Source organism: Gastrolobium bilobum, unplaced genomic scaffold (assembly GCF_033153095.1).
Source record: "Gastrolobium bilobum isolate Gb01-03AN ecotype WA unplaced genomic scaffold, APGP_CSIRO_Gbil_v1 utg11783, whole genome shotgun sequence".
In the NCBI taxonomy this organism is placed as follows: domain Eukaryota; kingdom Viridiplantae; phylum Streptophyta; class Magnoliopsida; order Fabales; family Fabaceae; genus Gastrolobium; species Gastrolobium bilobum.
Window position 1 is genome coordinate 126,315 of NW_026895236.1, and position 13,403 is coordinate 139,717.

The following is a 13,403-nucleotide window of genomic DNA, read 5'->3' on the forward strand; positions in this document are numbered from 1 at the left end:
TTTCTGTCTGTCTCTCTCTCTCTCATGTAGCTTCCGTGTTGTTTATCTGCAAAGGAAACAGATGGCGCGAATGGTTTGTATTGGTCAAGCTTTAGGTATGTACCTTTTCACTTTATATCATTATCACTATCACTATAGTCTCCACTCTCCACCCTTTCGATCATCTTAAGATTTCCTTTTACCTCGAGCTTCTGCATGCATAGCGTCTAGCAAGTTTGATTATCATGGCACAACCAGCACCATCTTCTTCTTCTTCTCCTTTTACCTATGATGTCTTTCTGAGCTTTCATGGAAAAGATACTCGCTTTGGATTTACTGGTAATCTTTATGATAAACTCTGTCAAAGGGGAATCCGCACCTTCATTGATGACGTGGAGCTTCCGAGAGGGGATGAAATCACACCATCACTTATCAACGCAATTGAAAACTCGAGGACTGCCATCATAGTCTTCTCTAAGAACTATGCATCTTCCTCTTTTTGCTTAGATGAACTTGTCAACATCATTGCCTGCATCAAAGATAAGGGTCGGTTTGTTTTGCCTGTTTTTTATGACGTGGAGCCCTCTGATGTGAGGCATCAGAGAGGTAGCTATGAAGAAGCACTGGCTCTTCATGAGAAGAGGTTCAAGGATGACACTGACAATAAGGAGAAGCTGCAAAAATGGAGGATGGCTCTGCGTCAAGCAGCTGACTTGTCTGGCCATCATTTGAAACTTGGGTACCTTATATTTAATTTCTTTCAATTTGTCATTATTCTAACTCTAGTAATTCATGCGTTAAAATTTACTTGAACAAGTTAATTCATTGTATATCAAACACTGAAAATTGTAATAATAATAAGTATCTTCAAGACTTATAATATGGGATGCATTTAGAATTGGATGATTTCGTTTGTATTTCTTTGGTTGTACAGGGTTGGGTATGAATATCAGTTTATTGAGAAGATCATTAAAGATGTCTCCAACAAGATTAATCCTGCTCCTTTACATGTTGCGGATTGCCTAGTCGGACTGGAATCTCGAGTGCTGGAAGTAAAGAAGCTTCTGGATATCAGCTCCGACAGAGTTCACATCGTAGGGATCCATGGAATTGGGGGAATAGGGAAAACAACGCTTGCATGGGCAGTTTATGATTCAATTGCTGTCTGTTTTGACAGTGTGTGTTTTCTGGAGCGTGTGAGAGAGAATTCAAATACATATCTCCAAAAGATGCTTCTTTCTAAACTAACTGGAGAGAAGGATATTATATTTACAAGTGCCAGAGAAGGAATTTCGGAAATAAGAAAAAGGTTACGTCAGAAGAAGGTTCTTTTGGTTCTTGATGATGTTAACGCATCAGAGCAGTTGCATGATTTGGTTGGAGAACCTAATTGGTTTGGTCTTGGCAGCAGAGTGATCATTACCACTCGGGACAAACACTTGCTAGCAAGACATGGGGTTGGAAAAACATATGAGGTAGATGAGTTGAATAAGACAGAAGCTCTTGAATTGTTTAGGAGGAATGCTTTCAAAAATAATGTAGTTCCTGGAAGTTTTGAGGATATAATAAACCGTGCAGTAACTTATGCTTCTGGCCTTCCACTGGCTTTGGAAGTAATAGGTTCCAACTTGTTTGGAAAAAGTCTAAAAGAATGGAAGTCTGCATTAGATAGGTATGAAAGGATTCCTAATGAAGAGGTCCAAAAGATACTTAAAGTAAGCTTTGATGCTTTAAAGGAAGATGAGAAGAGTGTTTTTCTTGATATTGCTTGTTGCTTCAAAGGTTATCGACTGATAGAGGTTGAAGATAAATTTCATGCTCATCATGGTGACTGCATGACATATCACATTAGAGAGCTGATTGAAAAGTCTCTCATAAAGATTAGTAAGGATGACAAGGTGACACTACATGACTTGATAGAGGATATGGGTAAAGAAATTGTTCGACAAGAGTCACCGAAAGAGCCTGGGAAACGCAGTAGATTGTGGTTCCATAAAGATATAGTTCAAGTTTTAGAAGGCAATATGGTGAGTAAGATTAGTATGGTTGGTTTGGATTTTCTTCTTCAACCTTTATTTTTATCTTTGAATATTATATGCTCATGATAAATCATTTTGACAGTATCAATTCACAAATTTTCCCTTTATAATAAGTAAATTTCTCTAAATATGTGTGTCGATGTCCTAATATACAAAATATGCGTTTTTGTGGCTGACTGTTGCATTTTGTGTTAAAAAGGGAACGAGTAATATTGAAATTATATATCTGGTGGATTTCCCCAAATATGAAGGAGTGAATTGGAATGGAAATGCCTTCAAGAAGATGACAAATCTAAAAACACTTATTATTAGAAATTGTCATTTTTCGGAAGGTCCTAAACAATTTCCAAATTGTTTGAGAGTGCTGGAATGGTGGGGGTTTACTATACAGTCTTTACCTTCTAATTTTCATCCAAGAAGACTTTCCATATTCAGGTTACCATATAGTTCCTTAATGTCACTCCATTTGGCAAAGTCTCTGAAGGCAAGTATAATTAATCGGTTCTTTCCTGTGAAATTGTATATATATTAATAAATTTTATAATTATTCATTTAATTCTTTTTTTTTTTTTTTACCTCAGCAAATGGTGAATTTAAGATATTTGGATCTCTCCGGGTGTAACTATATAACAGAGATACCTGATGTATCTAGTGTCCCGAATTTAGAAGAAATGTCATTTCCAGGATGCATCAATTTGATCAAAATTCATGAATCGATTGGATTCTTGGATAAACTTAGAATCTTGAATGCTTTTGGTTGCAGATCTCTTAAGAGTTTTCCACCTATCAAGTTGACCTCTCTTCAAGAACTTCGTCTTTCATATTGCTCTAGTCTTGAGAGTTTTCCAGAAATATTAGGAGAGATGAAAAATATAACAGAGCTTTATTTGCATGGTACTTCCATAAAAGAATTGCCATTTTCAATTCGGAATCTTACTCGGCTACAAAAGATAGAACTGATCAATAACTTTGAACGGGTCCAGGTGGAAGTTCTAAGTCTCATTGTCGGGTTTCCAGAACTTGAGCAATTGACCGTTGAGGAATGTAAAGGGTTGCAATTTTCTAAACAGGATGATAGCAAAGAAAAAGTGAGCTCAAACGTGAAACTTTCATGGCTTCATCTCCGATGTTGCAAGATATCAGATGACTTCCTTCGAACAGGTCTCACTTGGTTTGCCAACATTAAAGAGTTAGACCTGTCTAACAATATTTTCACAATTCTTCCAGCATGCCTGAAGGAATGTCACTTTTTGAAGCAACTTTTTTTGAACAGGTGCATGCTTCTTCAAGAAATAAGAGGGATTCCACCCAACTTAGAAATATTCTTTGCAATAGGATGCATCTCATTGGAAGAATTGGACCTCAATGAATGTCGCTTTTTGAGGAATCTTATCTTGGATTATTGCAAGAATCTTCGAGATATTAGAGGAATTCTGCGGAACTTGGAATTTCTCTCTGCAATAGAATGCCCATCATTGACTTCCCAGTGTGCAAGCATGTTAATGAATGAGGTTCCTATTTTATTACATACCAGAGATAATGCAAGCATGTCTATATACAAGCCCAAAAGGTGAAATCATTGTTATTTGGGCCCAAACATTGTTGAAAATTTCAAACCTGATGGCTCTTGATGTAATATTTTAAGTACCTCTAAACTCTTTTTCCTCAAACTCATAACCTCCAATAAGAAGAACTAGAACAACGTAAGGAAGAAGACTCTGCTCGTGTCTCCATTCAACAAGAGAACCAAAGGCATGAAAACACACACCAAAAAAGTAAAAGTAAAATAAAAATGAAACAGTTTTTCAGGTTGTTCTCTGTTAGTCCTTGACGAAAGTTGCAATTTTTACAGCCGGATGATGAGGCGGACTTGGTGATGGCCCAAGTCCCTGATGGTCGAGTTACTAGAACTTTGTAAAAGAAATTCAAGGAAGGCTAATTCAATAAAATTAGGGTGAGGGCCAAAACATTGTATAGTGTTGTACTAAGATATCATGCCAACTTAATTTTACTCTGCATAGGTAGAGACAAAAGATGGATTTAAATTTTGCTTATGTGCTCATTTACTGCTTATTAGTACTTGATAGAAAATTACTACCTTAGTAAACATGCCAATTTGGTATCAAAGATGAGATGATCAAATATATGATATCTTCTTTAAAGGGAATTTCTACACGATTAAATATATGGTATCATATAAATCCTTTTCTACCTGAACATTCTGGATTTTTATTTTGTTTTTTTCAGTTCATCTTGGAATTTCTGTTACTCCGGTGTCCACTATAACTAATAAACCAGAACTGATTTTGGGCAAGTTGGAAGATATAAACTCTTTGGTATTTCTGTTGATGATTATATTTTTAACATGTGCATGCTTCTAATAGGTATCTTCTCCGGTGTGTTTGGACTTACATCTAACAGTTGCCGTCTGCTTTGCAGGTGTAGGCAAAGGCTTCTTTGATCCAACAAGACATGGATAAGTCATAATTGTTCTGCTATTCTAGTCAAAGATATTATGTATGATCACAACGATAAGAACCTTCCCCACAAAATGCCGTTTGATGTGTAGAGGACATACCTGAGGGAGAGAGCTTAGTTATGATTATATTTGCTGCAAGGGAAGAATTATCAAAGTTGGGTGTATCAGTTGCAACTGTGGTTCTCGACAACGCATTTTGCATACTTAAGTTCGAAGGTAAAGATTTTAAATGTTTTAAATCTTAAGTTCTTCATTTTGCTTATGGTGAAAGTTATGCTTATACTATCGTAACATATAAGGTGACAATTGTTATAATACAAAGTTGTCATTGATTCATTAATAGCCATAGCATGGGTCAATTATCTTGCTGCTTACTGAAGGATATCTACATTCATCCTTGTAATAGCTTCTCCTCCAATTGATCATCAATGGAAAGAAAGCTTTCCCAGTTATTGAAGCGTTTCCTTTTTTGTCCCTTAGCGGAAATGTTAATATAATATTTTTTTATCTAAAAGAGGCAGACTTGATTGGCTATATATGTGGATGCAGTACCTTTAGAAAATGAGTGGAATCCTGTGGTGTTTTCTAATGATTTTTTTCATCCTATTGAAAAAGATAAGCTTTTCATGTTACCATGGTGGGTGAATCTACAAATTGGACTCCATGTTTTCAAACAAACATGTAGCATGAAGGATATCCAATTCGACGACCCTAAAAGAAAAGCATAGAGTGGACGCAGTAGTTTCTCAGATTCGATTTATGCAGCACCAGCAAAATTTGGCTTCATTGGCTTTATTGGATCCACAGGTATAGGAAACAACACACACTTTGATATTGGAATTGAGTCCATATAAAATAATTGATGGCCAGACATGGAATTCTTTGATTTTGGAGTACTTCAAAGTTGCAAGCAGTGATTAAAGTGATGCTGTAATGCCATTTCTACCTTAATTACTTATATTAATTTTAATTGCTGTATTATCTTCTTGTCTTGCAGATGCCAATTCCAGCAGGAAATTTCTGTGTCCTTTAAGAGAAACACAAGAAGAATCCCTTGTTACATGTATCCATGAGTACCATGATAAAGACTCTGCCGTGTCTGCTTAGTGGTGATGGCAAGAGTGAGACCTGAGTGTGACTACTTGAGACTATTCTCAGAGCTGTGATGGTGGCTGGGTGGTGTGTCTGATTCAAGTCAAGCATATTAAATTTTATTTTATTTTCAAATTTTTTTTATTTAAGCATGATGACTGAATTACAACTTTTAATGTCAGTTTGAGGTTGTTATTTTATTTTTTTATACATGTGTCCTGGTCTGTCATTGCCAAATTTCTTATACAATGGTATTGTTTATCCCTTAATACTGAAGATTCCAAGATAAGCATAAGCATTCTGCCTAATGAATTATTTGCAACGTAGACTTATTGACTCTCAGATTGCTTATGAGTTATTTGTAACGTAGAATTAATGACTCTGTGAAATCCCCTGTGCTAGCATGTTATCCTTAATGATAAATAGGTTGATGATAATTAGAAAGTTGTTATATCACCACCAAGCATTTGAATCCACTGACTTGTAAGTTCGAGTCCGGTGTATATTTTTCTAAGAAGAATGTAGCTGACAACACAAAAAAAGTTCGATGCTTTACACCCACTGAAACTTCTCTGTCATCCAATGTGTTTGATTGCCTAGATAACCAAGAATATGAAAGCACATGGCAGAAAGAATGTGCACCATAATCTGATAGTGTGACTAATGTGAAGACAGAAAGAGGGTTGCAGAAGGAATCGTTTTCTTTTTGTTATCAACCTGGTATCATAAACACACCAGTACATAAGATCTGCCCTTTTCATTCTGAGAGTTAATATTAAAGTAGGCAGGAACTGCTGAGGAAAGTGTTAAATAGTTGTAAGGGCGAATTTATATTTGTTAGAGATATAAAACACATTGAATTTTCGGCTAATAATTTAAATTTTATGGATAGTTGGTCACTGATAAGACATTAGTGCATCCTTTACTACTTAGTATAAGTTTGGAGTTAGATCCTGGCCGTTTCCACTATTTTAACAAAAAGTTGAATTTAAGTACGATATATATGATCTTATACTTTGTTCATGGTTCAAGTGCAAAGGACTCTGAGAGATATATTAGAGATATATAAAACTGATCTTGAACCTTTGGCTAAGAACTTATACTTTTGGGTTGGTTATTGATAATTTCAATGGTGGTTGATTATATCAACTAAACTTTGGTGCCTAAAGTAAAACTAGAATATTTACAAATATCTTGAGGGATGAGCTACCCTCCCATAACCTTTTTTCTATAGTTTTCAAGCTACTATACGGTTAATTCCGGTTTATAATTTTCAACCTTTTTTGCTGTGGACTTTAGACGTATGCAATGTCGTAAACTGATTTCATTTCCTAACTATGGGAGCAAAATATTCTACTTGTTAGAGGTTTATTTTATTTTTTCAATGTTCTTGCATGTGCATGTCTATAAACTAGACATTATCAAAGCAGACATTCTGATCAGCAAAATTTTTAAGGAAATATAATTTCTCACGCTCATGCGCATATGCTGTACACGGAATTATGAATGGATAAAAATATCCATTGTCATTGACGGAGTATGATACAGACATTTCAATGAATAAATGTTTCGTGTTTAATTTTGTAGAAACAACCTTAATGTTAAACAATTTGTTTCCCTTAATGCATTTTTCGGCAACCTTTCTGACTAGACCAAATCCATCGATGACAAGGCCCATCTGTGCGACCATCGAAATGCACTTAATTGATGTTTTTAGTCGATGATTCCGTCGATAATTAAAACACGTTTAGAAATGTTGGCTTCAATTCATTTGTATACTTCCCATTCGTATCTTTCCACCATCTTCGTTTTGTTTTATGCTCAAACCATATCTTGTGTGCAATCATATTATCTTTGACAAGTCTTGTATGCAAAGTTTGATGCTCTTTGTTAGGTAAGGACTACTATTATGCTATAAACATGCTTAGAATGTTGGAAAATTGGGGTTTTTTTTTACTACTAGTGTGTGAAGATTTTGCATTAGGGATTTGCATTTACTGTTCAATTCATGTTATTTTTGGTTGAATTTGTTTTGATCTTTCTAGTGATTTATTCAGTGTTCTGATTGCATTATGAAAATGTATGATATTTATATAATTGGGATTTAGAGTTCAACATTTGAATTTTGGGGCAATGTATTGTTTAGCAATCGACTACATTTGTCTACAACATAGAAACCTTTGTCTACAACAGTGACAGTGACGAGGAAGAAGGCATGAGGATGACATAAGTGAGGCTAGCGAGATGGAGATGGACTGTGTTTATTGTTGAGGACATTAGTTGTTCGAAAACAAGGGTGGTACCAGCGATCCAAAGTGGCTTATGCATGGTGATCATAATTCAAATATGATTCTTGACCCATTTTGTGGTTCATCTGTCTAACGTGTGAATCAAGAGAAAACTAAGGTGTCCTTTTCGCGTAATGCGAACAACACTAAGGCAGGGGAACTAAGTCACAAATGGGATTTTCTCTGATATAAGAAATGAGAGGCAGTGAGGACCATTCGCCCACACTCAATCCTTATCGAGATTGCCTTATTGTCATCAATCCAACAAGTTCAGGGAAAAGAAAGCTCTCCAAAAGTCTTGATTCACTAAACTACATATAAGAAAAAAAAAAAAAAAAACTTCTTTCCTGTATTAATCACAATGAAAAGGATGGAATACTTCCTTTGTTGTTATCCAAGGAAAGGAAAAAATAAAAGCCCAAGATAAGAAATGAAAAGGAAGTTTTACAATGAATCCCACTTGATTTCTTTCGTGCATCCAATTTTTAGATAATCACTGTCTACTTTTAAATCCTAAACTAAAAGTTCTTAGATTTCTAGAATATTGTAAATAGGTTTTTCTTTTTTCCATGAGTTAAACAGAAGACATGCATAACGAATGTGTTAATACAGACGTCAACTTTTTCATTTGTCTAGGTTAATAATATGGGAAATATGTTTCTCGTGAAATAATTGACAATAGATATGAAACAAGAAGTCAATAGATATTTTTTTCTTCCTACTCTTAGCTGTAACTACTCTGTCACTTTCATTTTTGTTTGATTTTCGAGAACCAACGCTCCAAGAAGTCTCCAACCATTACCGTACTAATTGACAATACATATGAAATTAGAAGTGATCAATAGATATTTTTCTCTTCTACTCTCACTGTAAGTTGTAATCAATCTATCACTTTCATTTTTTTGTATGTGAACTTCCTTCTCATGTCGGATCAAGATCATTATCGTCTCCTTCACCTCCCTTCAAATTTATATAGACCTTTAAAACTAAGTATTATTTATAATATTTTAATTATATATATGAAAAGCTCGCCACCTTTCCAACTTTTAGAGTTCTTCAGTTTTAAGTATTATTTTCATTTTTTATTATATAAATAGTTATAATTTCATCACTATGAATTTTTTTCTTCTGATTATGTGGTGCCTAAAACTATATTTTATATTTTACTAAAAACAATATTCTATTTATTTAATTGTTTACAATATTCATAGTTGAAAAATATTTATCATTTTAAGGTTACATTTGTAAATCATTTCATTTTTTTTTAATATATATTTATTGATTTTTTAGATTCCTCTGTTTCATAACACTTTCTTTTTTCTTCTCCTAGTTTTTCCGAAGGAAAAAAAATATAAAAGTTCAACAAAAATACAACAAAATACGGTAATTTCTTTTATAATAATGATACAAAAGTATGTGAACACTTTTACCTTTATTTTATGAGATAGGATATTTTAGTATTAATTTTTACTATTATTACTCTGATCATCATTAGATTAGAAAAAAAAAATTGAATGAAAAAAAGAAAATAAAAACATCATAGAGAAAATAAAAACAATTTTTGAATCCAATAATAAATAAAGTGATAATAGAAAAAAGAGAAAGATTATATTACAATTTTTTTTTTACAACTTCTTACAACCATATTTTATTATTGTTGATTTTTGTTAATCAACGATTATCATTTATGGTGAATTAATAATTAATTAATAAATTTAATTTGCTAAAATGATAACAATTGATTAGCGAAAATCAACAATAATAAAATATAATTGTAAGAGGTGATAAGAAAAAAAAAAAAAGTTATAAGTAACGACCTATAAAAAATTGATAGTAACTCTTATTTTATATCATTTATAGTTGCTGGTTATTGTTTGCTAGTCTTCTGGTCTTCAAACACTTCATCCATACACCAACCTCACACTCATACTAACCTTTCTTCGATCTTATGGCGGTGCCACCATCCTCCTCCTCTTCCTTCACCTACGATGTGTTCCTCAGTTTCCGAGGCCCAGATACTCGCCACGGTTTTACTGGCTATCTCTATAATGCTCTTCTTAACAGTGGAATCCACACCTTCATTGATGACGAGAAGCTTCAGAAAGGGGACGAAATCACACCATCACTTCTCAAGGCTATTCAACAGTCCAGGATTGCCATCATTATCCTCTCTAAGCTCTATGCCTCTTCTTCATTTTGCTTGGATGAACTTTCCAACATCATTCACTTCATTAACGGAAAGGGTAGGTTGGTTTTGCCTGTTTTCTATGACGTGGATCCTTCTGATGTGCGATATCAGAGAGGTAGTTACGGAGAAGCACTGGCTAAACATAAGGAGAGGTTCAAGGATAACATGCAGAGGTTGCATAGATGGACAACGGCTTTGGAGCAAGTGGCTAACTTGTCTGGTTTTCATTTCAAACATGGGTACCCCTTCTCACCAATCTTTTACCTTTTTTATTAATTTTCGTTTGTCAAATGATTTAGAGTTGAAATTTAAAGGGGAAAGAAATACTCGTTAACCTTAAAAATGTTAAATCATTCTATATCAAACACTTTGAATTTTAATAAGGTATTCAATTTGACTACACACAAACTTCTCTGCTTGAATAGGGATGGATATGAGTACGAGTTTATTGGGAGGATTGTCAAAGAGATTTCCGGCAAGATTAATCGTGCTCCTTTACATGTTGAGGATCACCCTGTTGGACTAGAGTCTAGATTGTTAGAAGTAAAGGCGCTTCTAGATCTTGGATCAGATGATGGAGTCCACATGGTAGGGATATATGGTATTGGCGGAATCGGTAAAACGACAATTGCTCGAGCAGTTTATAATTTGATTGCTGACCAATTTGATAATTTGTGTTTTCTTCATGACGTGAGAGAAAATTCAATAAAACATGGCTTGCAACATCTTCAAGAGATGCTCCTTTCTAAAATTGTTGGATTAAACATTAAGTTAGGAGATGTCAACGAAGGAATTCCAATAATACAACAAAGATTATGTCGAGAGAAGGTTCTTTTGATTCTTGATGATGTTGACACATTGAAGCAGTTACAGGCTATGATAGGAAGACCGGACTGGTTTGGTCCGGGCAGCAGAATCATCATCACGACTAGGGACAAAAAGGTCCTAGCATGTCACGAGGTTATAAGAACATATGAGGTGAAGGAGTTGAATGAGAAAGATGCTCTTGAATTGCTTAGATGGAAAGCTTTTAAAAATAACAAAGTTAGTCCATGTTACTTGGATGTTTTAAATCGTGCAGTAACTTATGCTTTTGGCCTTCCATTGGCTTTGGAAGTAATAGGTTCCAACTTGTTTGGAAAAAGTGTAAAAGAATGGAAGTCTGCATTGGATAGGTATGAAAGGATTCCTAATGAAGAGATCCAAAAGATACTTAAGGTAAGCTTTGATGCTTTAGAGGAAGATGAGCAGAGTGTTTTTCTTGATATCGCTTGTTGCTTTAAGGGGTATCCATTGGTGGAGGTTGAAGATATACTTCATGCTCATCATGGTGACTGCATGACATATCACATAGGAGTGTTGGTTGAAAAATGTCTCATAAAGATTAGTTCTTGTGGTGAGTTGACACTACATGACTTGATAGAGGATATGGGTAAAGAAATTGTCCGAAAGGAGTCAGCAAAAGAGCCTGGGAAACGCAGTAGACTATGGTTCCATGAAGATATAGTTCAAGTTTTTGAAGACAATACAGTGAGTAAGACTAATGTTGTTGGTTTGTTTTTCATCTTGAACCTTGATATATCATTATTATATGCGCATGACAAATAATTTATTCCTTTTGTTTCCAATCTTTTGTTGATGGTATTAACTCACAGTTTCTTCCCTTTATTAAAGTAAATTTCTCTAAATATGTGTCGATGTCCTAACACGACCTAACACACACATATGTTTTGTGGCTGACTGATGTTTTTTGTTTTCAAAAGGGAACTAGTAATATTGAAATGATATATCTGCACTTCCCAAAATTTGAAGAAGTAGTGAAGTGGGATGGAAAGGCCTTCAAGAAGATGACAAACCTAAAAACACTTATTATTAAAAATGGTCATTTTTCGGAAGCTCCTAAACAATTTCCAAAGTGTTTAAGAGTGCTGGAATGGTGGCGGTTTCCTTCACAGTCTTTACCATCTAATTTGCATCCAACAAATCTTGCCATATTCAGGTTACCAGGAAGTTCCTTAATGTTACTTGAGTTGGCCAAGTTTTTGAAGGCAAGTATAATTGGTTATTTTCTCTGATATATTTTAAGATTTTTCATTTGATTCTTATTTCATCTTTTCTTTTTTCTTTTTCCCCAGAAGTTCATGAATATAAGAGTTTTGGATTTCAGCAAGTGTGAATGTATAACAGAGATACCTGATGTATCTGGTGTCCCAAATTTAGAAAAAATATCAGTTAAGGAATGTGTGAATTTAACTAAAGTTCATGAATCAGTTGGATTCCTAGATAAACTCAAATTCTTAAATGCTTTTGGTTGCCGCAAGCTTAGGAGTTTCCCACCTATCAAGTTGACCTCTCTTAAAGAATTGGAACTTTCATATTGCTCGAGTCTTGAGATTTTTCCAGAAATATTAGGAGAGATGGAAAATGTTACAGAGCTTTATTTGGTGGGAACTCCCATAAAAAGATTGCCTTTTTCAATTCGATATCTTACACGGCTACAAGAGATAGAACTGCATTCATGTGTATGGGTTCAGATAGAACTTCCAAGTAGCATTGTCATGTTATCAGAACTTGAGCGGTTGTGTTTTGGGACATGTGATGGGTTGCATTTATCTAAACAAGATGAAGGTGAAGAAAAAGTGAGCTCAAACATGGAACGTCTTCATCTCCAAGACTGCAACATATCAGATGAATTCCTTAGAATAGGTCTCACTTGTTTTGCCAATGTGAAACAGTTAGACCTGTCTGACAATAGTTTCACAATTCTTCCGGCGTGCATCAAAGAATGTCGCTTTTTGAGGGAACTTAATTTAAATAGATGCAGGCTTCTTCAAGAAATCAGAGGGATTCCACCCAACTTGGAATTATTCCGTGCACAATATTGTACATGTAACACCCCGTTCTAGAACCGGATTGTTATCATTGCGTACGGCATTAAGCGCAGTTACAATCACATTGGTTCAATTAGAAAACTGGATAAATTTTTCCTCTTTATACAAGCCGGATTCAAATAACCAAGTGCGTGATCATAACTATATATACTTCGCGGAATAGTGGGACAAAACTTAAGATTATATTCCCATTATACTTGACAATACGTCGTGAAATGTCTTCATCACTTTACTTATCAAATTAATTCTAAACTCCTTTTACGATTCCCATCTTCTACTATGTTATATTATTTTTCATAGCTACGCGTGGGTTCAAACCGCGCTCAAATCGGAGCACCGTAGCCAAAGTTATGCACTTTTTAAGAAAAGGGTGCGAAACCTCCAGAACCCCCGCGCCCGCAGCGTGAGATCCACGCTCAGAGCGTGGGAAAACAGAAAGTTGGCGCC

General features: G+C 34.8%; 1 protein-coding gene and 1 long non-coding RNA gene across 2 annotated transcripts; both read left to right on the forward strand.

Annotated features, from left to right (window-relative positions):
* The first annotated feature begins 224 nt into the window (after positions 1–224).
* On the forward strand, positions 225–12,971 carry LOC133301378 (disease resistance protein Roq1-like). Its single transcript, XM_061501006.1, has 14 exons — positions 225–718; positions 914–2,006; positions 2,218–2,502; positions 2,600–3,563; positions 4,266–4,354; positions 4,403–4,457; positions 4,588–4,713; positions 5,495–5,594; positions 5,917–5,955; positions 9,879–10,032; positions 10,120–10,304; positions 10,491–11,595; positions 11,829–12,113; positions 12,201–12,971. The coding sequence occupies exons 1-14, from the start codon at positions 225–227 to the stop codon at positions 12,969–12,971; spliced, it is 5,745 nt and encodes a 1,914-aa protein (XP_061356990.1).
* On the forward strand, positions 3,619–5,819 carry LOC133301413 (uncharacterized). Its single transcript, XR_009750194.1, has 4 exons — positions 3,619–3,972; positions 4,458–4,713; positions 5,113–5,304; positions 5,495–5,819. It is a non-coding gene; the product is annotated as an uncharacterized LOC133301413 (long non-coding RNA).
* Positions 12,972–13,403: the final 432 nt, after the last annotated feature.

Bases quoted from the DNA above. Each gene is read 5' to 3' on its own strand.
- LOC133301378 (XM_061501006.1), top strand. From the start codon at position 225: ATGGCACAACCAGCACCATCTTCTTCTTCTTCTCCTTTTACCTATGAT. The intron at 4,355-4,402 runs GTATTTCTGTTG...TGCTTCTAATAG, and splicing joins TGGAAGATATAAACTCTTTG to GTATCTTCTCCGGTGTGTTT. The intron at 5,595-5,916 runs GTCTGCTTAGTG...TTTGCAACGTAG, and splicing joins CATGATAAAGACTCTGCCGT to ACTTATTGACTCTCAGATTG.